Here is a 25444-nt window from a genome sequence, read left to right on the forward strand (position 1 = left end):
AGTTTGCCACGCAGTTTTACAAAAGGCGACCATGATTTCCCAGATATGATAATGTTATTACCGTTCAGACCCGGTAGCCTACCTGTTTCTCCCGGGCCATCTACCCGTATTTACAGCTACGAGTACATTACCCGTACCCGTACACGGAAACGGTATATCTTAAGGTCTCTATTAATAACATTTGTAACCGCTTTTTTCCCCATATACACTCTTTTTTTTTTTTATAAGAATGTTGTTTTTCCGGCCCAGGCTGAATATTCTTATTTTCCTGCCGACTTTAGGCTGAACATATTCTTGTATTATTCTTGTATTATTCTTAAATTATAGCTTATGACATTTCCGTTTTAGAATTTATTGGAGTATCAGTTACAAGTGTTCGGTATCTAGATCTGTATCGCGTTATATTGTCCACGTGCTCCATCGCTAGGTTTTGTTATTTTTTGTTATTTTTAAAAAAAGGAAAGAATTTGTCATATTTACTTTTTTGCGGTTTAGTTTATGTCTTTTGTACTGAATACTGTACATATGTATTTCATGTACCGTTCATCGAACTGTCATTAGCGTTGAAGATTTTGCTATAGCTAGTGCAGGTTTTTTCGTTTTGTTGGCTAGTTTCGCCGTTTAGAGAAAGGAATAATTTTATACGGTTAAGTTAAAAACATGAAATTGTATTGTATTTAGAGATGTTTCAACACACAAAGTTATATCTATCCTTTTCAAAATCTCAGCCTCGGCTTTATTCTTTTTTATTCTTAAAATTTCGCAAATTTCAGCCTCGATATTCTTATAAAATATATTCTTATAAAAAAAAAGAGGTATAACATAAGAAGAATTAGAAGAATTATTGCAACAGCCTCTGCATGGCTTGCCTCACAACCTGCTACACAAGCTCCAGCGAGTCCAGAATGCAGCTGCCAGGCTGATCTACAATGTTGAACGCCTCGATCACATCACGCCCACAATATATAGCCCAGCTCCACTGGCTGCCAATTAGATACAGAATTCAGTTTAACATTTTAAACGCCTGTACTGCAGGCTAGAAGACAACCAGTTCCGCCGAAAAACCTGCTTTCGCATTTAAAAATCGAAATATGTAATTTGTCCACCTAAGGAAATTTTCGACAACTTCACGGCTCATCCAGGAAGTCTTTCGCTCGAATTCCTCAAAGGATGTGGGCTCATTTCGCGCTAGCGCGGGAAGAAGTTCTTTACAGCCCTCGAAATGATCCAAAACCCCGAAATGATCAACCTCGTCCCCAGAGCGGGAAAAGCACCCTGGGGACAAGGTTGCGTAATCGATCGCCATTTTTTTCGTCTGGATCCCGAAACAATCAAACAATCAACAACCAGCACCTCCACGCCATCTTGGGTAACCGATCTAGTTATGCGCAAGCGTTCATTTCAGAAGGCTGTGTTCAGACCCCCCCCCCCAACCCCCTCCCCTCAGAAAAAAATCAGCCCTGCGGAAAGAGTCCAAGGTGGAGGTCACTTCGGCCTGTACGAGGAACCCAAACGGCCAAAGTCCCATGAATGTAACAATAATCAGAACTTGAGCAAGCAAAAAAATTGGTTGCATGATCAATAAATGTACTGGAACACTAGCCAAAAGTGCAAATGATGCAAGCAGTGTTTTTTTCGGAAAATAGATGAAAATTATGCTCGTAATGACAAATTATCATTTTGGGTATAAATTTAGGGATCATTTCGGGGTGGGGATCATTTTGGGGGCATCACTCTGACTGACCTTTCTTAACTTGGTTTACTGGTATGTCTTTAGCCTCCCATCCCCTCCTCCCTTAGTGATGACGTTTTGAAATGATGCCCGCCATGTTGGAGGATTTTCATTGGTTGAAATCATCTTGGTTAGAAAATTTGCATAAGAGCCAGACGACTTAGCGGGGTACCAAGCGAGAAGACTTTGCAGCGCATTTTGAGAAGATAAAAGAGTGACCGGTTCTGTAAATGCAATTCCGTATGCCAAGGCAGTGGGTCTTCGTTTTCCTTCTTTTGCAGTTTATTCTCTGCTATTTTTATTATTACATTATTTCCCGTAATGCAGCCCATGTCGGCAAGGCAGACAAAGACATGCAGTGGTTTGATGGAATCCGTGAAACTACTACAAAATTTCCTAAAGAATCCTTGGTGAACTGGCGATCACTACTGGAGGGAAAACAACTGACGGCCGATGTCGACTGGACAAAAATTGAACTAAAGCCATCGCCTAAAGCCGAGGACATGAACGATAAGTGGATTGTGCTCACTTCTATAAATGCCCCAACAAAAGATGTGAAGAGGTTAGCTGCTATCACAGGTTGGAAAGTTGTTATAGTCGGAGACAAAAAGACTCCACAGGATTGGAGGTAAGCAGATGTGTCGTTACTTATGAGCTGTTTCTCGACGGTCTCATTCTGTAAATATTTTCTGTGCGAAGAAGCCCCAGCTTTCATTTTCAACCGACTTTACACACATGATAGCCTCAGAAAACAGCCGACATTTGGCGACGCTACCACGGGTGGTCCAAGCATAATCTGGGAGTCTGTATGAGGAATAAAGAGTTTGAAACTTACCGGTAGGCCCTGTTCAAACGTCGAACTTTACATGTTCGGCACATGTAAAGTTCGACGTATGAATCAATTAGGAACAGCACTTTTGTATATGGGTCGACTTTACCATTCTATTCGACTGAGCTTGTCGAATAGAGCGGCAAAAGATCGACTTCGATTCATACGTCGTACTTCACATGTGCCGAACCTAAATTTGCATAAACTATGGTAACATATTTAACAATTAATGAATGAGGCTGAGTATCTTATGAAGAATTATGGTGATCGAGGAGGGTGTTATCGGCCGAGGTAGATAACACCCTCCGAGATCTCCATAATTCTTCATATGATACGAAAACCGAATTCAATAATTGTTTTATTATTCATTCAAAATGATTCCTAGTTTAAAAACATGGCTAAAACATGCTTACCTCCATCGATCCATCGATGTTAAGTTCATCTTCGATAGTGCACCTTTAGATTTGTCCAGGTCCGCAAATATTCTCCAAACAGCAGATGTCGCCCTTCAAGTTGTCTTGTTGCTGTTCTTGCCACGTTTTTAACTATTTTTTCACCCAGTTCTTACTCTTGAAACAAGTGAAATGTCCGCCATTTTTTGTTTTTACGACCAAAACAACTCAACCTTGTCCCCAGGTCTTCTCAGTTAACAGTGCCTTAACCTGCACAAACGCTGCATTTTTGACGTCATTTCCTCGTTAAACACAAAATTCTTCCAAATTTGGTCATCAATAACTGGTTATGGTGAATTATGCTTGTGCTTTTAGCCAGTCAGAATCGGGGAAATATTTTGAATGAAAATTTGCTTATTCTTTGTCTATGTAAAGTTTGGTGCCAAAGGGATTAATTGAAATGAAAAAAACGGGGGGTCACCATGCTTGCCTTAGGATTAGGGTAATATTTTGATACTCAGGTGCCTCTCACAAATTTTATTAAATTTTCCATCAGAAACTATTTTGGAGTTTACAACGATGAAATAAAATCACTCCAGTAAATACTCTGCAAGAACTTAGTTCATTGTTAAGTAAATAAGTTGGTTGGTATCAGGGTTCCCGACAGGTTTTTTAACCCCAAATTGTTTTGGCGGCACAAGGCACCTTGCAAGCACAGAAGGCGCAAGCTTCCTTGGGGGGGGGGGGGGGGTCTGGGGGGATGCTCCCCCAGGAAATTTTTAAAACAGAACACTCAGAAACACCGTTTTCAGTGTTTCTGGAACTTGAGATTCAGTTTCCCAGGAAAGGCTGGAGTTCACTCAAATTTGGAGAAATGATAAGTCGAACAATTTTTATAAGTTTGCAAATCAGCATTTAAATTTAATATTTATTGTACTACAACAATTCATAAAATCCATAATTCTGTGAGGTGCATTTTGCTGATGTCCTATGAGTTGAAGAACTCCAAATTCAAAAGATCAGTTGATCGCTTTCAATATCGCATGTGTTAATTTTTTTCTTGAAATGCTGTCTGTCATTTGTTTCTATTTCAAACTCCGAAAGTTTTAAAAGTCATATTTTGATTGTTGATAAGGGAAATATAAGCTAAACCTTGTAAAATAGTGACCGCATTAGTAAAGAACCACCATGAGACATTGTTTTGGGTTTTTTTCGGTAAGGAAGGTATTACCCTTTCCACTGCTCATCCTCAGATGAAAGACTGAGTCAGACCCATCATGCCTGTAGATTTAACCTTACAGAAGTACATCGTTTTCTCTTGGCCTTCGAGGAAAAAAATTGTTTATTCTCTTCAGTTTCGACCAATACATGTAGTGTGTTTTGCCTGGGGATTTCCCCTAAGACCAAGCATGAATGATAACAAAAATAATGGTCACTCCAATTTTATTTAAATGAAAAGGGAAACCAATCAAATAGCAAAAAAACAAAAAAAGTAATGTGGTTGTTTTGAAGAATTTAATTGCTTATTTTGTTATCCTCTAGTCAGTAAGTTCATGAGTTGCTCAAGTAAAAAAAAGTATGATAATAAAAAAAATAAATAAAAACCGTCAAATAGTGGCTTTAAAGTACAGTGAAACCTCTATTAAGCGGAAACCTTTGGGACCTTCCCAAGTGTCCGCTTAATAGAGGGTGTCCGCTTAATAAAGGTTGTAAAAATTGCGCAATGTTTGTTAATGATCAACATTCAACGGTTACTCTGTACTGTGATAAAGTTCCACGTTGTTAAAGAAGCTATCCAGAGTTCAAGTTCATTACCTTTCATTGCCAACTTTAATTTGTTTGTAAATGCCAAAACATTAACTGACTTCAGTAGGTATTTCAAGATTTCAAGGATGAAATCTAATACTACTATTGTCAATTCAGTCCAGTGTCCGCTTAATAGAGGTTTATAACAATAGAAATTAGCCAAGTACAATATATTTTTTGTGTCCACATCTGCTTAAAAGAGGTGTCTGCGGAATAGGGGTTTGTTATAAAGGGACTTGATAAGATGTAAATTTCGGGACCCCACTTAGTGTCCGCTTAATAGAGGGTGTCCACTGAATTGGGGGTCGGGTTAACAGAGCTTTCAGTGTACCAGACATAGAATGGCCAACAACCGGACGAAACATCCGGCCTCCAGCCTCAAGAGAAAACCCTGTGGTATAATTATGTTAGAAGAAATGCAAGGCCATACAGATCTTTTCAAAAGTCATCTTATACTTGTAATGTAATTTGCTAGTGACTTTGTCTTGTTGTAGTATAAAGTTAACATGGTTTGTTGTCATCCTGGACGATTAATTTTCCTGCATGTTACTATAATATTTGACATAAGAGTCTTTTTTCAGGCAATCCAATAATGTCCAGTTATCCTGTTTTAGGTTGTTTGCGCCCTATAAAATAACAGTATCAATTTGTGGTGATTTTCAATGACCAGCAGCAGAACACACCTTCTATGCACACCGAAAATGATAATAAGGTCTCCCAAGGAGAACTACCGGCTTAATGAGTCTTCATTTTGCCACATCCACTGTTTGGACAAGTTAGATGTAGGAATTTTCCAAGCTGAGATTCGTATACTTGAAGTACATCACAATTCAAGCCAAAATAATTGTACATTTCTTTTTTCACACAGACACAGCGACTTCCAGGTGTTTGATGAACTAAGTTTATCATTCCTCACAACTCGCACTTCTTGGCACACTTTCAGCTACTTAAACCTGCATTATCACGCTGGCCAGATTTATCGCTTTTTTACAGCGTATTTCTAAATCATAAATCATACAGTATCGAATTTAAACAAAGGAGGGCTATGTCAGTAAGAAAATACAAGAATATCGACGTGAAAAACAATGATAAGCGACTGCTGGATAAGCTGTACATGTAGTTGTTCGTGTTGTGTACTCAAGCTGTAGGCTAAATGAAATAACTGACAAAAAGCTTTTGAAAGAGCAAAGCAATTCAAAAAAGCAACTGAATCAATCTCATACAGCAAAAAGGGCAGAACTGCAAACAGAGCAAAAATGTCAAAAGTACAGTGCATACATGTGAAAGCAAGATTGTGCTACTTACAGCATAGGTTAAAGCTGGTTAAAGCAATGCTATGAGCCAACTGTTTTTCATTATCTTTAATAGCGGTTTTCCCAGCTGATTTGCTTGATTCTCCCTTCAGAGCAATTCCTTCTGAGCAATTTTTTTATTAATTGCAATTGCAATAACATTATCAAAATACAAAAATATGGAACAAGACACTTCTCCAAAAAAAAAAGAAAGAGAGAGAGAGAAAAAAAAAACTATAAACACCATGCTACTTCCACTAATCTTGTCTGAATAATAAAATTCACTTTAAAGAACGCTCTTAAAAGCGGCTAGTCTCACTTGCTTGGAGATTATAAAAGAAATGAGGAGGCGTTAAATTCTATATGAAACAGGATTTCCTCGCTAAAAATTGTTCATGTCCAACTTTATTGTAAGTCAAGTATTCTTCAGGGAATTTTACTTTTTATATCGTATTCAATGATTTGTTCCTGAATTAATCAATGGTCCTGGTGGAGGCCAGTGATGTTCTTGATTTTTCACTTTTTCTACTGAAATGTTTGTTTGTTGTTGTTATTGTTGTTGTTATTCCCCCTCCCCCCCCCCCCCCCTCCAAGAAAGTTATAGTTTTACTCTGAAAATACTCTTTTGAAAAGCTTAGCATGTAAAAGATGTTGCATAAAAAAAGTATGATGTGCTTTAACTACTTCCGGTTCAGAATACATGTATGGTTCTAACATTTTTATTAGACATACATAAATCACAGTAAGAGGGTACAGTACCTAAATGTTGTGTTGCCACTGAATGTTTTTTTGTACAGCCATTTTAAATGAAATTTATTACTCTAGCAATTTTGCAAAATTCTTAAAGTATTGTTTCTGTATGCAGCAAACATTATTGTTCTGTGTTTTCTTATTCAGTCATCCCAATTGTGTCTTCTTGGGTGTGGAGAAACAAAAGACCTTGGGTTACCGCATCCATGACCTGCTTCCTTACAAAAGCTATTCTCGGAAGAACATGGGTTACCTCTATGCTATTCAACATGGTGCAAAAATGATCTATGAAACAGACGATGATAACTCGCCCACAGAAGGAAAAATCACTTTCTATCAGAAAGACTCTGGAAAATTTCTTGTCTACAAGACTGATTCTCCTGTGGTAAATCCTTATGAACACTTTGGACAAAGCACCATTTGGCCCCGGGGGTACCCCCTAGATTTCATAAGCGAACCCCCGGCTCGAACATTTGTCGAATGCGAAGGAGTGGACACGTCAGTGCAACAGGGGGTGGTAAATGGAGATCCAGATGTAGATGCAATATTTCGACTCACAAGAAAAGACAAAGGTGTTGATCTTGACGTAGAGTTTGATGGCGATGCTCCACCTGTTGTACTTCCCCAGGGTACCTTTGCTCCATATAATTCTCAAAACACGCTGTTCTTGCACAGGGCTATGTGGGGACTGCTGCTACCAGGAACGGTGACTCTTCGAGTAACTGACATCTGGCGTGGCTACTGGAATCAGCGGTTAATGTGGGATGTTGGAACGCAACTGTCATTTTTTGGGCCAAATGCTTACCAATTTCGAAATGCACACAACTACTTGTTAGATTTCAAAGAGGAGAAACTGCTTTATTATGAAGCCCCAGGAATGATTAAGTTCTTAAAGGAGTGGAAATCTGACAAACCAGATTTCTTCAGCAGAGCACTTGACCTAAGCATTGCGTTTGCACAACAAGGTTTCTATGGCTGGAATGATGCCATGTTGACAGAAGCCTGGTTAACTGACTTGGTTAGTATTGGGTACAAGATGCCAGATATAAATCCTCTTCCCAGGCCATGTAGAAAGGTCGTTGGTGACGAGAAGGAACTACGTACAAAAGAGCAGCCGTCTTCATATCTACGTGCAGGGAAGAATTTGAAAAGCTTAGTTTCCTAGACAGTTACATAGCATCCACCTGTACCTTGTTCTTGCTAATTCCTAAGATTTTGTAGTGCCACGCCGTTGTATATAGTCTGGAAAATTGTGAGGGGGTAAATTAGCCAAAGAGTATTGAACGACAGTAGAGATTTTCTCATTTTCTAAATTTCATAAAAACCAGTTGATTTACAAGACGAATCTGTGGTAGCCTCCCACTCAGGCAATTCCCACGCACAAAGGAGGAAATAGGGTGGAAATACAGTAAAACCCTTTGACTATGAACCAGGATTTTTCCAATTTAGCCTGAACAGGTTCTTATATACATATATAAATGGTAGTTAGCTCAAGTTTAGCCTAGTTAGGTTCTTAAATAGGTTCTTCTTTTCTGAAGCAAAAAAACGTTAGCTAAGAGTATAGTGGTTCCGTATTTCCTCACATAAAATCTGCATACAATTATATAATATTCTATTTGCAGTTGGAGTGATAAGGTACCTAAGGCTCCAAAGAGAATACTGAATGTTGACTCACCTTATTTGCTCTTTAGTGAACAGAATTAATTCATAGGTTTTAGAAAATAAGAACCTGTTTCAAATTTTAGACTAAACAGGTTCTTATATCGAGGGGGCTTAACTGGCAAATTTTAGCCTAACAGGTTCTTAAAATCCAGGTTCTTACATGGTTCAAGTTTTACTTTAAAAGCCATTTTTAGGTACCCTATTTAAGGTTGACCCAGAGGTCTCTATAAGTCTAGCCTGAATGGATGTAAAATTTACAAGTTTTTTTGCCACTATATATATATATTTATATTTTAAGTTTGCTAAACCTACTTCCTGTGTGCTACTGGCACGAGTTACTAGGTCTAGTATACTTTTACAAGGCTAGACATAATATGATTCTCTTAGATCCGTCTGTTGTATTCACGCACGAAGGACCCATATATCCGTGACAAGCTCTCAATCTTTTTCATTAGAACTACCAGAATCTGGAACCTGCTTATTACTAGACTTGACGGAGATAATGTTACTTTTGAGAACTTTAAGTCTGTTTTGCGGGCTCTAGCAATAATATGACCCAGACTCTCCAAGGAGCTTCAAAAGTATTTGCTTGGAATGTAACAGCCAGGTTTTTAGACCAAGAAATTAGCTGCTGCATGTGATTTAAATTGCTACTTTCAAATCTTTTTACTTTTTGGGTCTGCAGTAATTGGCTTTAGCTGTTGCGGTGTCCCTGCCGAAATATTTAAGTTATTATTAGTGTATTGGTACGTTCTTATTACTAGTGTTTGCATTCTTCAGTGTTTTTTTTTTTCTATTCTTCAGGGCAAAGCTAATAAAATAAGTAATGTAATATAATGAACTCAAGTACAATTTTGGTAGTTATGAAAGGAGAAAATAAGGGGCAGAGAGGAAGATTAATAATTAAATGGGGTTCACTTTCAGTTTGATATCAATTTCATGACTACAGTGGAACCCCATTAATGTGACCATTGTTGGTCCATAAAATCCTGGTCATGATAACAAGATAGTCGTATTAACGGGAACCTCAAATATTATTAATTAAATGACCAGTTTGGGTCGAAAGATTGTGGCCTTAATAATGAGGCGGTCATAAGGCGGGGCTCCACTGTATTATGATTTACAATCATGTTAAAAAAAGAAAGTTTGTTTTCTGCGATATTCGGAGGCCACAGCAGGATTAGTTTATTGTCACTTTAAGCACTGTTAAGAGTTATTCACATAAAATATGGACTGTTACCTTTGCAGTGAAATTTCACTTAAGCTTTGAAAATTTTGATGTCATTTCTATGGTATCCATGAGAGTACATACAGTCACCTTTCTCTACGATGGACATCTTTGGGACCAGCACTAAGTGTCCACTTTAGACAGATGTCAATCTTATTTCTGGAGGGGGGAACTCCCATATTAAAGCGTCAGGGATGCTCGTTGTCTCAGTTTGGGGTGTAAATTGCAGATGTTGGTCTCACTTAGCGTGTTTTTAATGGAAAGTCACTGTATTTACCCATCTCTTTTAATAACCCTTTAAGCCCCAATATCCAAATACAAATTCTCCAGACTGATCTCCATATATTTCCTGAAAGAATAAGTTGTGAGAATTTGTTTGTAGATCAAAGCTTTTCCCATCAGGTGATGATTTTATTAGCTCTCACAACGTTTTCTCTTGATTATGTATGGATATAGTTGGGTGAAAATTGACTTTGGTCACTCTTGGGACTTAAAGGGTTAATAGTACTGTGCATAAAGACCACACGGAAATCTCCTTTAGGGGTCAGTTTAAGCTTGAGCCACACCCACATTGGTCTCCCCTAGGGGTTTAATTTGAATTTTCTGATGAGCATCCCCTTCACTTTTATGTGGGAGTGCCCACCCCCCCCCCCCCCACCCCGCAGGTCTTTAAGAGAGTCAAATGAAGGAAGTAAAGAAAGGGAGGGACCAACTCTAGGTGTCCGTTTTACAGAGGTGTCTGTCTTATAGAGCTGTCCGTTAAGAGAGAGGCGACTGTATAGACCATGGAAAATTGTTGTCTGTTTTTTGAAAGGACAACAATGCAAACTTAACATATGAGCACATAAGCAAAGCTTGTGCACGTGATAAAATATCACACGTGTACAGGGACCTTCGAAATAGTTTATTGATCTTTGCTGGTCGCTTTAAGGCACCAGAAATAATCGTCATGCATCCATTACGAAGTGAAAATAAAGGTTTTTGAATGTTCTCTACATCAGAGTGGATTTATGATCAACAATTGTTTCCTCCTATAAAAACTCGCTAAAATATAAAAAGAGGAGGGTGACCCTCGATCTTTCCTGGTAAACCTTTTTCTCAATATAAATGGGGCCTGAGGCCGCCTGGAGGCTGTCAGAGTAGTTAACATCACACGGTGAAAGATAAACAGGGAACAGAAACAGTAAACCTTAGCCCTGAAACAATTGAGCTTTGTGCCAGGAAGAACGAATGAATGAAGAGGTTTTGAAGAGCTTCTTGGCAGCAGAAGGATTACATAGTTAATCAGTTAACAGGAGACATTATTGAAAACAAAAAGGAGGCTTGTCACATATTTTCCATAAAACTGGTTCAAAAATTAGTAATACTTATTAAAATTAATTATCGCGTGCTCGCGATTCTCCTTCACCTTCCCTTTACGTTTTACATTGTTCCTACAATCTTGAAAAGGTCTTTAATTTTAGTAGTCGTCTTGAAAAGCCCTTGAATTCGGTTGAAAAGTACTTCATTTCTTTATTAGGTCTTGAAAAGTCCTTGAAATTCAAACCTTCTTTAGGCTAGACCATTTTCTTTGAAATTAGATTATTTACCGCGGTCGTCCGATTTTGTTTAATAATCACTCGTATGATTACAGACCGAATTGGACTCCACTCAGTCCTGTTACCATTACTTATTATCATCGTCCTCCTGCTCATCATCACCATTATCATCATCAACATCATCGTTATACTGTGGGCAGTCACTCCTTTGCTCCAAAATATGTGAGGGAAAAGAGTATTTCTATTCGTTAGTACTGGTGCTCAAGCGTGCAAAGACCCAATTTAAGAAAGATACCATAAAGAAGCAAAGTATAAATTTATTTTAGATAGATAGCATTTTCATATCGGTACAGTTATGATTACCATATATGAGGTACTTAACCGATGCTCGCGCACCCGCGCGTATGTCAACCTCGCGAACAGATTTTTGAGCAAAACCGCTCGCAGCCTACATTATCATCGTCCCCGTCTTTTTCTTCATCATCATCATCATCTTTGTAACATCATCATTTTCGTGATAGCTAAAACTGAACTGTACTCCATCCAAACAAAATCGCTGTGATCTTTTTGGTTATTCAAATTCAAACTGCTGTTTTTTTTTCGCAGAGGTTGTTGTAGTAATGTGTAGTTTCAATTTACAACCTAAGTATTTAGATACTAAAACTGTGAAAGGTTTGAACCCAGGAGTCATTTCAAAAGTAGGTTGAGTTTGATCGTCAGGGTGAACGTAGTCCTAAATAGGACTGTTGTTGTTGACAGTGATTAGATAGGTGGAACAGTTGGTACGTAGTGGGTGGACTGGGACGAGTTTTTCTGGCCTGCACCATATCGAGGCACAACTTTGGCGCGTTTTTCAGCCAGTGACGAAGGTTTCGTCGCGTTTCTGATGAAACTCTGTCTTCTTTACCTCGTTCGAACCTCTGAATTGACATTTCCCACCGTTTAAATGGTCATCCGTTTATCTTAAAGGAGCTCATTGGTTAGAAGGTAAGTTCGATTGATGTTATAAACCTCTTACATGAACACCCTTTAATGTCGATGGTTTGTGATGCACCATCCGTCGTTTTGAATAATGGAATACATGTATGTTGATTTTCTACGTGCTTCTAAGCCAATGGACGCCACTTGCAGATGCAGTAGTAGAAAAGCTCTCACCAATACGCAACTGTATCTGAAAGGAGCGCCAATTACACCGATCTAAAGTTCACGAACGTTTCTTTACACCGATTTTATATTTGGGTACAATCTGCCAGTTGCATTCTTTGAAAGAACACTTAAAGCATACACCTTTATACTTTGATTTAACAGAAATGGAGAATCTCAACGATCTAGGTGATTGTCTAAACACAGAAATCGTTTGCACCTTAGCTGGTCTTGGTTATTCGGAAGGCAGCGATTACTACAAGAGCCCAGACTGTCTAGGTAGGTTGCAAAGTGGATATATTTCTTAAAAGTGAAAATGTTGTTGCTGTAATCTGCTCTCAGGTTAAGCCAGTATTCTTCCCACTTTTATGTTGAATTCTCTTAATTGCTTAGCCCTTTATTCGTAGAGACAAAGGCAATTCTGTATTTACCTGAGAACAGATTTTACCTTCAACAAAAATATAAGCTTAATTATGGTGTTTGCCATGCCTCAGGGTGGTAAAGGGGTATTCAGTGACTTGTGGGTCCCAAATAAGCGGCGTGATGCTTGATTGGGCCCAGATTGGCCGCATGAGTTGTGATTAGTAGGGTGTTCATTAGGCATCGAGATCGGAGAATTCTCTGTTTACTATGAAAAATTCTCCGACTAACATTTGGTAGCCTGTGACTATTTTTTATTCAGACAAGGAGCCTCTTTCAAAATATTCTGGTGTAACGTTACACCTGTCTCCTACTACTAGAAATCTTAATGAAAACCCTGGATTAATCATAGTAGGGTGGTGTGTGATTTACTATTTTCATAATGTGTGACACAAGATTTTCCTTTTGGATTTCCGTTAATGGTGAATATTATTTGAATTTAGAAGCAGACATTAAAAACAGATAGTCATGACATCATTTTCTGGTTCTTTTTCTCATCCTTCATCTCCTCCTGGTCTCCTGTCAAAATCATGTTATGACCTCTATTCTCAGTCAGTGAATACTGGTTAATACAGTTAATGTTCGAACAACACCGGATTTCAGAAAACCCTTTTGTACAACTAATGTCATTCAATCAACTGTGCAGCCTTTTTCTCCAGTCTTCTTGACTGAAAATTTAATGTTCTCATTGTGGTATAGTTTGAAAGATCTCTTCCCTCAGCACAAGTTAAATGACAAAGTTGTTGTTGACCATTAAAACTGATGACATCAAAAGCGTTAGAAGGGATGTGGATCTGCATGGGTGGTTACAGGGGTTCAGGGGCAAATAGATTAATTTTATCCGTGATCCACATTCTGCTTTATTGCATTTCCCAGTGTGTTGATCATCGTTCAATGCAAATGGTTGGGGATCACAGGAGTGTTTCCTGATAAATTTTCTGTGATGGGCAGTAATCCCAAAATATAAAAAGCTAACCCTAATATGTAAACCAAACAAAACAACCTTCATGCATTAATTGATAAAGTACACTAAGTAATCTTTTTTGCCATAAATGAATTAAATGTTTTCTGATGTTTGCAGAGAGCCTCAAAGACTTGGTCAGATTTTTAAGGCGTGATGACACCACGTGTGAAATAAGACGCCAACTTGGATATTCTGAAGTGCTGCAAAATGTATGTTTTATTTTTTGCAATTTTTTTAAGACTATTAACAGGTATAACATTATTATTTCCTTAAAATCTTGAAAACTCAGTTATTAAACAAAATTCAAGCAAGTTAAAGGTTAGTACTTGTTGCCCAAGTGAAAGGATTATTAACTCTCAAAGGCAATGCCATGGCAGTCCCTATTTTTTCCAAAAAAAATTGCACACACACTTGAAATAAATTTTATTATACTCTCACATTAGACTGGTAAAAGATGCGAAAGCCTCTTAAAAATTGCTGCATGGACAATGTAACAACAAAAATTTGAGTAGACAAAAATTATACCGTCAACTAAGTGTCAGTGAAGTATCGGCTGAATGACAGTAGCCTATCGATGGATGTGTCAACCGACTATCGGTCAACATACTGACCAACATACTGACCAACACTCTATTGCTCGACATAATTATCAGCTGACTGATGTCGGCCAAGAGATCAAACAGGAGTCTGCTGGTATGGCAAAATTTAGAGTCAGCCAATTTTTTGATCAAGTATCGGCCCATAGTGTCGACTGATACTTAACTGAGGGGTGCACAAATTACACAAGATCCAATGATTGTTCTCTTTCAGGATCTGGTGGCAATTCTTAAAAGCTGTTCCTCGACAGAAAGAGAGATTTTTGACATGGTGATAAGGTACTTGGAGCTAATTTGTACTTCTACTAATAACATTATTCTATGATTAAACCATTTGAATGAAGCCTTCATGATCTCCAGTACTTTTGCATGATACAGCTATTTATTTCTATTATCAACTTTGATGTATTATCTTTGCATTGTAGCATGATGGCAGGGTTTTAGAGTGCTTTAGATTCTCAGATGAGGATGACTATGCAAACAAGTTTTTTCCCAATACTTATAAGTGGTGCTCGTGTATGAACCAACGTCAGATGCTGGCAAATGCGGTAGCCTTTGTCAGTTGACTACGAGTTTAAGTGAGAACGTCATAGTGGCGAAAACGAGTTATCAAATGTTAGAAATTTTATCATTTAGTGATCAAGAGAGGGCTTTACCTCCTTCAACAGAAATAAGTGTGTTAACTAAAGTAAAGTTGTCCTCATCCTTGAGTCTAAAGCTCTCTAACAACAACAGTGCAAAAACAATAATACTTATGGCCAGGGGCCCAAAGGCTGTGCTCAGGTAGTGCCAATGGCCAATGGCCAGTGCCTTGCGACTGGAAAATCTTCAATTTTTCATAAAAGTCATATGACAGCAGAGCTAGAAAAATTGAATTACAGCTTTTCCTTTAAGCAAGCAGCTCTCACATTTTGCCTGCCCAGGACCACTTCTTGCTTGTCTCACAGTTAATGATTTTATTAGGGAATGACTTGCCTAGACCAAGTACGTTTTGTAAGCTTTAAAAAGGGGTGATTATTGAGGAATCTTTAATAGCAATAAGTATGGCAATAGGTCACACAGATATTGTTATAGTATTGCGATAGTGGAGGTACTAGGTACTATCTCCACAACGGCCACCTTGGGGACAGAAGAAAGTGGCCATTGTAGTGAGGTTGAAACAAGAGTGAAAGTATGGATGAATGGGTCAATTCTCCCAAAGAAGTCTCCTTTCCAAAACTCTTTCATTCTAAAAATGTCACATAAGAATTCTTATTTCCCACCCCAAACCAACCACCCCAAAACTTGGATTGTTGGACACCTTTCCATTGTTTTGATACTTGAGTATTCTCTATCTCCCCCTGGGTAAAGTGTAATATGGCTCCTGCCATAAAACTGAAGCAAATCAAGTGGAGGACTGTCTTTCTCTTGTTCCATTTCTGACATGTTATACATGTAACAACTGTTTTTGTGTCTGTGATTTTTGATTTGTTTGTTTGTTTTAGGTTAATGGTTAATTTGACTCAGCCAGCAGTGCTGTGCTTTGGAAATAACATCCCAGATGACAAAACCGGTCAGCATTATTACTTGGACCTTGTAACCCAGTTACAGTCCTATAAAGAGGTACAGTAGTGGACTTTAAATGCAGAGATAGAAGCCTATTGTTAGCTGCAAGAGAGCTGTTTTGCAGTGAAAGAAATGCTGTACATCAGTGTGTGCAAAAACATTGTAAATTGTACAACCTTTTCTCTAATGGGTGTGTTGTGCTACATGTAGTTTCCCCTTTTGGACAATTCTTGAGATACTTCGATCTCTGCAGCAATGGACACTATAAACAGGACTTTCTTCAGTTCTATAAGACAGACACCTCTTAAACAGCCAAAACATCTTACAGAGAGTTAACTTCATACAATCTACACTGAAAAAATGAGGAGGGGAGGCCGGGTGGAGGCAAGATCTAAAGGCTAAAGAAAATTCAAGTGGCCACCGTGAAATCCTATACTAAGCATGTGGAGCTGATGCAAGCAAGACTGATTTTGTCTGTTTTGCCACTAACTGCCCATTTCCTTACAATACTGAATCATTTTTTGTTTACGTACAGTGGGACCCCGTTAATACAGTCAACAATGGTTAAAAAAATTTGATCGTATTAATGGGATGGCCGTATTACCAGGGCAGGGTCAAATTTCATGACTTAAGGGTGTAAGAGCAGATTCACCATACATCACATTCACACTCTGTTCTTGCACCAATGTTTTCTTAAATAAACAACCAGAATGTAGATGTCACGTATAGTATTATTGTAAAAACCACTAAAACTTTCCTTCAGTACGTAAAACACCTTTAAAAATTGGCTATTTAACCCCCACAAATGCGTTTTAAATGCACTGTAGTCTAAAAACAATACAAGAACAGACTCAGCTTACTACGTTACTGAAATATGACTTTTCATGGGCACCTTAATTTTCTACATTTCAAACGAGTGCATGGCCGTGTCAATGGGGTGAAATTATAAAGGATTCTTCTGTTTGGGATTTCAAAATGTGGCCACTGGCCGTATTAACCAATGACCATATTAGCAAGGGTTTTTATGAGCAAATGAACATGTGTGGCCATTTTGCCATGCTGAAATAAAGTGGCTTTCATGACGAGGTGACCATTATTACCGAGGTGGCCATATGGCGGGGTTCCACTTTGTTGCAAAAAGATTTTCCATAGCTTATTTATTTGTGATTATTGCCTGCACTGTTTTTCATGTGACATTATCCACACTGCAGGCCTTCACAGAAAAAGAAGTGATGTCAGTGATTGGACGAGAGCTTGGAAGGTTACTTCAGATGGTAGGAACATTGTTAAATTAAACTAGACTACCGGTATTTCTGATTTAAACCTTTCCATCAGTGGTTCAATGTTTATTTTCTTTCTTGTTTGACTTAATGGCTTTTGTTTTCTCAGGAATGGGATGAACGACTCGAAGAAGACTCTCTGTTGGTTGAGAGAATTCTGTTGCTGCTTAGAAACATTCTTCATGTACCAGCTAATAAGCAGGCAGAAAAGGTACATGTACTGTATTACACATTTCACTTAATAACAAATGAAGCCAGTGTACCTCAACAGTGTTGTCAGTTACACCTCTTGATTTTTTCCAACACTGTACATAGCTGGTTACCATTTTTCTTTATTTTGTAAAAAGACTATGAGTAACATGATTAGTTGTTTATTCATGTTTCACACCCTTAGAAAAGATCAACTGAATTGTTGAGATTGAAATGCCTTGAAACATTTTGACGGGTAATATAATCTCCATCTTTGACAAGTGAGAGCAATAAAATTTCACCTTTTTCGATGGTGGATGATTAGATTTTAGGCCATTTGACGGCTGAAGGATAACCCCATCAAGACCCTCCTGTATGGTTTGTTCACACGTGGAAGTTCACATTTGTTTTTGATTTTCGGATTCATTACCTCCAGCTTCAAGTGCCTGAGCTACTCTTTGCTTTCTTTTTATTTATGCACAATTAAGCCCCCCCCCTCAAATGTATAAAATAAGGCCTGGGTTGGGGGGGGAGGTAATAGATGATTTAAAGAAATCTAATCACCAGAAAAAGTTAACTTTGTTTTTCTTGTAAATGAAGAGAACAGATGACGATGCCAGCATTCATGACCAGGTTATATGGTAGGTTCATTAATCAAGATTGAGAATCAGGGCTGTCACTAATTTTTTTTTCTTTTTTTATTAATTATGCTTTATTAACCACATAAATCACAAAATATACAGCAGAGAAAGAAAAATAATAATAATAATAATAATAATAATAATAATAATAATAAAATAACTGCAATAATAAGGCTGTCACTAAGATTTCACGTCGCCGGGTAAATACAACAAGTAAGTGGGAATCAAACAGCTAGGGATTTCTTTTAGTTCTATTTTTCTTCTATTTTCCTATGAAAGTAGCTGGAGGCCACGTTCTTAGTAGCTGGGGGAAATCCCCAGCCCCGCCTCTTTATTAATGACAGCCCTGAAAATATAGTCTCACAAGTTAAAGATACTTTTTAACTACTGTTGAACATCCATCAAGTGGCTATCTTCGACTGTATTTTCCTTCATTATATTTTTTTAAAATAAAGCCTATTGAAACTAGATGTATCAAGCACATGATTACTTCTTGACAGAGGTGACAACGATAGCAGAACAATTTAAATGGCCAAAAGGTGGCCGCAGCCACTTGATAGAGGTGGCCCCTCAATAAAGGTTCAATTTACAATAATAATTATTATTACAGTCTCACTAACTGGAACCGCTAACTCGAACCCTCTATAACTTGAACTTCCCGCTAACTCGAAGTAACTTTCATTTCCCTTCAGATCATTTTCTATATAATTTTACCCTCAATAACTCGAAATCCCGATTTATCAAACCTTTTTTATTTCCCTTGAAGGTTCAGATTAGCGGGAGTCAACAGTACAAAAAAAATTATTTATTTTCCGTAGTTATTTTGGGACTTTGATTACTGGTGGCTTCATAGGGGGTGGCTGCTTAACAGGTGGTCTTTTTATGGAGGTCCAGCTGTAGTTGAAAGGAATTACAGCATTACCTCTGCAATACAGGGCTTTTTTCTTTGTCATTTTCCAGGTAGTTATCAATGTCCTAAAGACATTAAACCTCATAATTATCTCATGATAATCTCTAGCTTTGCAATACAGACACCTTAAAGTTGATGCTTGGTTCTGTTCATTTAATTAATGCCCATATTGAGAAGGGTTTTCTGTACCACCAGTACATGTACGTGGTTGAACAGAACAAATAACCAGATTATTTAATAAAAGTGGCCTATTTTTTATTTATTTCATTTTTAAAGGAATCTCCATACCAATGGAATTGATGATCTGTTGCTCTTTATAGCAAGTTCTCCAGATGAGGTGGGACATTTTCTAACAGTTAATAACAATGTTTCATGGGGATATGAATACATACAGTGTTGTACATATCTATGGGCACTTTTGGTTGTCGACCCCTGTAACCCTATCCCTAACACTTTGTCGTCTAGTAAGTTAGAGGAGTTGTTTTCATCTGGTCCAATCTACAATCCTGGACAAAAGTCCTTGGGACAGTACTGTAACATTCATATCTTTCTGTCTCTTCTTGGTTCCCTCTTAAAACAGTGCATCCTTTTCGAAATTTTCTTGCAGTTCTCCCTCCCCCCACCCTATACAAAGTTGAAACTCAGAAAAAATTCTGGATACACGCATCCAACATTGTTTGTGGGGGGAGGGGTTGGACCTGTGTGAATTGGAAAAAAACCCAGAAATGCAAGTGTCCCAAGACTTTTGTCCATGATTATAGTTTGTTTACACCTGTTTATTTTTCCAAACACACATCTTTCCACCCCTTTAACAAGGTCAGAGTTGTGAAGAGGTCTGTTATATGGTAGTTCAATGGTACTGAAAAGAAACACATGAGAAGTCTGGTGTACTGTGATGTTCTAAAATACTGTACTGATGTTTCCTACTTTATTAACTGATTTGGATTGTCCCTTTGCAGAGACGTTGGAGCATGCATGTACTGGAAATTGTTTCATTAATGCTGAGAGAACAGGTTGGGTTTTACAACGCTGGATTCACACTTAATACATGTTACCAGTTAGTTGTTTATTTTACTCTAATGATCTTGTCACATTCATGGTTTAATTAAGGGTTGTTCAGAACTATGTACATTGTATGACTTTAATGCTTCAATGAAATCACCCTAAAATAATATATACATGTACTACAATAGTAAAACTACAGTCACTGTAATTCCATTTGGACTCACAAAGGTTCCATGACTCTTCAACCAAGTAACACATAAGTAAAGCAAGATTTTTTTGTCAAGTTTTACTTGCAAGGGGTTATTTTCTCTATTTTGTTCTCTGTAGAATGCAGAATTGCTAGCCAAGGCTGGCGAAGGGAGGTCCAGGAATGAAAAGAAGGAAGATGAAAGGTACAAAATTACAGCCATTCTTTTGAACAAATTAAGTAAATTTACTCATCACAATGTCATCATATTAGAGCCTGCAAAGTCTTAAATTTTAATGTACTTTAAAATATTAAGAGGTTACAGTCTTTGTTTAATTTTCATATTCCAGTTTATTTCTTTTTTCTAAGTTTAGCATCTTAAATCCTTTCCAGACAACTGGAGATTCTTTATCAGCAAGAGCTTGCAAATAAACTAAATAATGCAAGAAAGTTTTCTGGCAGGTAAGGATAATTATTTTTGATGTCTTTCATTTTACATATGAGATGACGGCAGCAAAAAATACCATAGCCGTTTGGTGTAGAGGTGGTGAAACAGTGAACACTGAACTTGAACCTGAGTTTAAAGTCTGATTAGTTTTTTACTTCTAAGTATTGAAATTTTAAGTTATCTCACTTTGATCATCTTCCTAGCTACCAATGTGTATTTTGAACCACTAAAGCTGCCAAAAAAATGTAGAGCAGTGGTTAATTCCTTCTAGTTGAACTACAATAATTGTGGTGTTCACATAAGTTTCTCTCCACCCTAGACATTCTAGGTTTGGAGGAACATTTTATGTGCAGAATATGAAGTCTATAAATGATCAGAATCACCTTATATATCACAGACCTCTTGCTGGTGAGTGACTAAAATACTTGTGAATGTCAATAGTGTGGTTATATGGTTAAAAGTAATAGTTATATTCCTGCCAAACGTCCACTAGCAGCCACATCTCCACAATGGCCTTTTTTTGGCAGGCGGTCCATACATTCACTCTTGTTTCAACCTCTCTACAATTACGGCCACCTCTCTACAATGGCGACTTTTTTGTGTCCCCAAGGTGGCCGTTGTAGAGAAGTTCAACTGTAGTACATTCTAGAATTCTGAATTCTGAATTTCCATTAAGCATGTATCAGCTCTCAAACACTGACATTCACTTGGAATCCCTTTCCCAAAGAAATTCTCCCCAGGCTGGCCTGCCCTTTTTAAGGTTATTTCTAGATAAGACTTACAGTGTATGTACATCTAAGGTTGATTACATGTAACATGTAGGCATGTCAGCATGTGTCTTAAGTTGGTTAAACAGTCACAGAACCTTTGTGAGTCCAAATGGAATCACAGCTTGGTTGAAACGTCTTTATGGACCACAAGACAGTTCAGATGACTAGGTAGAACCCATCCTCACTTAATGACAATCCCTGTGCTGCGGACAATTTTGTTGGCTGTGGACCACACTCAAGTGTGCACTTACCTCTAGACTTCAAGGAAAGTAAGGCTATTAGGCCCATGCTCTGCATACAGCCCTCCAAATTGTTTCTTTGAGTTCATTCAGCAGTTGTCAGTATCACTGCTAGCTGTTGGATCCCTTAACTGTTAATTAGTACTGGATATACATGGTCCCATATCTGTCTTAATCAATATGCTAGGCTCTGATCTGCTTGCCATGTGTCCACTGTTTACCTCCAATTGTATACACTATATTTTCTCTTTCTTTGTGACATAGAGGTAAACAATATGACCTTTGATCACAATAAGACAGCACCAAAGAAGAGGAAAAAACAATTACCTGCAAAAGAAATGGGAGATGAGAGGCGATCCACTTTGAGCATAAGGTGTGTGCATTGATGGGCATGCAATTTTCATTTCCCATAGTATAACATTATGGGCAGCTGTCTAATACTGTCAGCTATGAATGGTGTAGGACAACAACGGCAGTTAAGACAACAGGGGTACTTCGCTAGTTGGAGAAAGAAGTAACATGGCTATCCTTTGAGTTCTAAGTTTCTCCAGTGTAGAGTTCACATGTATCTTGTGTCCCAATTAAGAATCAAGAGAATGCTTTTGTCTACCTGTGAAACTTCATGACTCAATTACTTTTCACATTACCTGCTGTAAACTAGTGAGATGCCTTTTTTACTAATGAAAACTCGACTTGTCTAATGGACACAACTTGCCCACCTGCATGTGTTGTAAAACTGTCTTTACAACTTGCATCAGTTCGACAATGCTGGACAAGACAAGCTGTCATGATTATGATGACTGTATCAAAAGGATTCGTGCCAACCAGTTGAATCTTATTTTTTCTTCCCAAAGGTTGTTTCTGAAAAATTTTTGTAAGGGATTCTTACAGAATTGCTACAATCCATTAATGCTTGTAGTTAAGGTAAGTGGTCATTAATAGTAACTAACTAGTTTAAAGTCAACTCCCCTTATTGCTGACACCCTTGAGACTGTGAGCTACTGTTCTCATAATTGAGAGTCTCAATACCGGGTTACAAGGAGAATTACAAATAGATATTACGCGAAACTAAGAAATGCTCAGAAAAAATCCGAGCCCCCAGTAGGAATCAAACCAATGACCTTCCAGATACCAGTATGATGCTCTAACCACTGTGCTATGGGCAACTCATAAACAAGCAGGTCACGGGTTTTGGGGTAGCCACATGACTTTGCATCTTGCGAGTACGTTGGACTAAAACAAAGCAGCACACTGACTTACTTGCATCACGCAGGCACCTTAAGAAAGTGTTGTGTACACTTTGAAGCCAACCAAGCACCCAAGTGCGATGAAGTTTTGAGAAGAATTTTCTTAGAAATAATTTGCATCAGAGTTAATTGTAACAAATGTAGTAAGTAGCAAGTGACATAAAAGTTACTTGAGGCAAGGTTCAGTGTTAAGTTGATTTTGTTTTATCATGCCCCTATGTTCTTATGTCGTTAGGATAACCTCAAGCATGGAAGGTCACAAGAAAATGATGAAACATACTTCCTGTGGGCCATGAGGTAGAAGCAAAACGGTCCTCTATGAATAGTCTATAGAAAGTCCAAAAGCTATCATTTTATGAAAGCTTTTGTAGCCAGGGGCTACAAAGTTCTGTGGAAATCTCTCCTAGCTATTTTGCCTTCATGTAGTTGCTAAACAAAAGATCAAATGAACCAGATATGCAAAGTCACTTGCAAGAGAACGCTTTTTTTCTATGCTACCCTTTGATGTTATGATGTACAATATTTTTGGCAATTTTGTCTATTTCTAGGTTCTTTATGGAATTCAGCAGACACCATGACTTCAGAGTGGACTATATAAGGTAAACATCAGTGTGCAAAGAAAGTCATGTTTGATCTGTTTGTATTCTTAACTTGCCCGGGTAAGTGAAGTTTTTTTTTTTTGTGGGGGGGGGGGGGGGGTTTCAAACTTCTGAAGCACTGTGAGACAAATTGTTGTTATTCTTCACTTTATTTCATGTGCATTTGTCACAATTCTTCTCTTTCATGGGAACTTATGAACACATAATTGACCTACTCCCAGCATCAGTGGCTTCATAGCTTAGTTGGCCAGAGGGTCGCACCGGTATTGCGAGGTCACAGGTTCAAATCCCATTGAAGTCCTGAATTTTTTTGAGGCGTTTCTTTAAAGACCTAATTAATTTTTTTGGGTGGAGGGCTTTTTTTCAAATTGATCTGATGATTAATGAAAAAATTAATGATTAATTTATATTAAATACTGCTCATCATAAATTTGTCAGACCAGTTAAAATGACTCTTGGGTTAGTACTTGCAAGCTTCAGCTTATCTGAAGGGCAAGTCGTAAAAATTCTTTTTGCGCCATGTAAGTTTAGATAATCCCGTCTTTGGCCGGCTACGTTAAGCTGTTGGCCTTGTCTTCTTCATCCTTCTTCTGTTGGTCAAAATCGAAGGGATCATAAAGAACCCACACTTCTGTTTGGAAAGAGTAGGGAAATTCCCCCCCCCCCCCATGGTGTAGTCTACCTTTCACGCATCACATATCTTTCATGTAATGGGCTATGGGTGGGTTACACTAAGCTCATAAATGGACTGATAGTACCTGCCACTGGTGCCTTTTACATTTGTATGCTGAAGTCTGCGCTTCCTGTTAACATCTTCAAGAAAACAGATTACATTACACAGGAAGCAGGTTTACAACTTGTTTAAAAGAAGACTGTTTACCGTTAATAGAGGATAAGCTCAGACTGTTCGTGTCATTTCATGTCCATTGTCTTTTAAACATGGTGCTGTTGTTGTTTATGTTCTTAGTGAGACACTTAGTGTGGTGAGCTTCACAGACCTGCTTAACATCATCATCAAATTTTATGATGGATGTGAATCAAACAAAAGTGAAGCCCTTGTCTGGGGAAGGAGGTAAGAGTTATCCCGGTTAAAAGGTTTTCTTCAACCAGAGAATAGCTAGAAAGCTATCAGGGCAACCAAACTGGACACAATAGTGAAACATCTTTCATATAGTGAGTTGTGTCTGTGGCTTTAATCACACCCTTGGTCAGTTTGTACAATCCACAGAAGTTGAATTCCAGTTAGGGAAGAAAATTAGAAATTGTGTCTGTGTTATATCCTTTTTATAAAATAACTAAGATAGTACGCGCGCTCTGATTGGCTGAGAAGCGTGTTTGCATGAGAGTATGTAAACATGGTTGTGGCGTCAAGATGTTTTGCTTTTCGCGTGCGAATCACGCAAGCACGAATTTGAAAAAGTTTTCAAGTTCACAACTCGACAAGTTTACTTTATTTACCCATTCCTTCATCGGCTGACATTTTAAGCGAGAAAAGTCTGTATTTTGGAAAGCATCTTTTTGCAAAACAAGAACTGATTACACGTGCAAGACTTCGTGGACAAGAGTTTGCGAGTGGTAAGAATTTCTCTTTTAATCATTGCCATACAAAGAGTTTTTCGTTTTTCCTCGGGAAATTTATTTTATAAAAGCAATAGAAAACTTTTTTCCTGTGTTTGCATAGCCTGATAGGCATTGGGAGAATTCGAGAGTTATGCAAACCCTCGACTCCTCTTCTCCCAACCCCTCTCGTGTTTATATCAGGCTATGCAAACACGGAAAACGTTTTCTATTGCTTAAATAATACTGCCATTAGCATTGAATTAAGAAAAATGTTGTGATGGTGATGATGCTAACCTTGATGATGTTGTTGATGATGATACTGATGATGATGATGATGTTGATGGTGATTATGGTGATGATGATGATAATGCCATTAAGATCATGATGATAGCAATATGGATAACCTTAACTTTTCTGTTTATTAGGCTGGTTAAGGCCCATGGGAGAGGTACTAAAGTTAATTAGTCAACTA

At 38.0% G+C, this 25444-nt stretch overlaps 2 protein-coding genes across 2 annotated transcripts in view; both read left to right on the forward strand.

The window, feature by feature from the left end:
• Positions 1 to 1969: 1969 nt before the first annotated feature.
• Positions 1970 to 10688, forward strand: LOC140930197 (uncharacterized). Its single transcript, XM_073379860.1, has 2 exons — positions 1970 to 2360; positions 6949 to 10688. The coding sequence occupies exons 1-2, from the start codon at positions 1975 to 1977 to the stop codon at positions 7964 to 7966; spliced, it is 1404 nt and encodes a 467-aa protein (XP_073235961.1). The 5' UTR covers positions 1970 to 1974; the 3' UTR covers positions 7967 to 10688.
• Positions 10689 to 12128: 1440 nt separating this feature from the next.
• Positions 12129 to 25444, forward strand: part of LOC140930199 (protein timeless homolog) — a 30765-nt gene continuing 17449 nt past the window's right edge. Inside the window, exons 1-18 of the mRNA XM_073379861.1 lie at positions 12129 to 12216; positions 12538 to 12651; positions 13874 to 13965; positions 14567 to 14631; positions 15837 to 15954; positions 17109 to 17171; positions 17287 to 17388; positions 17967 to 18007; positions 19194 to 19254; positions 19877 to 19930; positions 20250 to 20314; positions 20503 to 20571; positions 20877 to 20965; positions 21831 to 21939; positions 22421 to 22490; positions 23049 to 23110; positions 23362 to 23412; positions 24380 to 24484. Of these exons, the coding sequence (XP_073235962.1) occupies positions 12540 to 12651; positions 13874 to 13965; positions 14567 to 14631; positions 15837 to 15954; positions 17109 to 17171; positions 17287 to 17388; positions 17967 to 18007; positions 19194 to 19254; positions 19877 to 19930; positions 20250 to 20314; positions 20503 to 20571; positions 20877 to 20965; positions 21831 to 21939; positions 22421 to 22490; positions 23049 to 23110; positions 23362 to 23412; positions 24380 to 24484 (1328 nt within the window). The 5' untranslated portion in view covers positions 12129 to 12216; positions 12538 to 12539. The remainder of the gene's footprint in view (positions 12217 to 12537; positions 12652 to 13873; positions 13966 to 14566; positions 14632 to 15836; positions 15955 to 17108; positions 17172 to 17286; positions 17389 to 17966; positions 18008 to 19193; positions 19255 to 19876; positions 19931 to 20249; positions 20315 to 20502; positions 20572 to 20876; positions 20966 to 21830; positions 21940 to 22420; positions 22491 to 23048; positions 23111 to 23361; positions 23413 to 24379; positions 24485 to 25444) is intronic.

Source organism: Porites lutea, chromosome 3, assembly GCF_958299795.1.
Source record: "Porites lutea chromosome 3, jaPorLute2.1, whole genome shotgun sequence".
Taxonomy (NCBI): Eukaryota; Metazoa; Cnidaria; class Anthozoa; order Scleractinia; family Poritidae; genus Porites; species Porites lutea.

Bases quoted from the DNA above. Each gene is read 5' to 3' on its own strand.
- LOC140930197 (XM_073379860.1), top strand. From the start codon at position 1,975: ATGCCAAGGCAGTGGGTCTTCGTTTTCCTTCTTTTGCAGTTTATTCTC. The intron at 2,361-6,948 runs GTAAGCAGATGT...TTTCTTATTCAG, and splicing joins AAGACTCCACAGGATTGGAG to TCATCCCAATTGTGTCTTCT.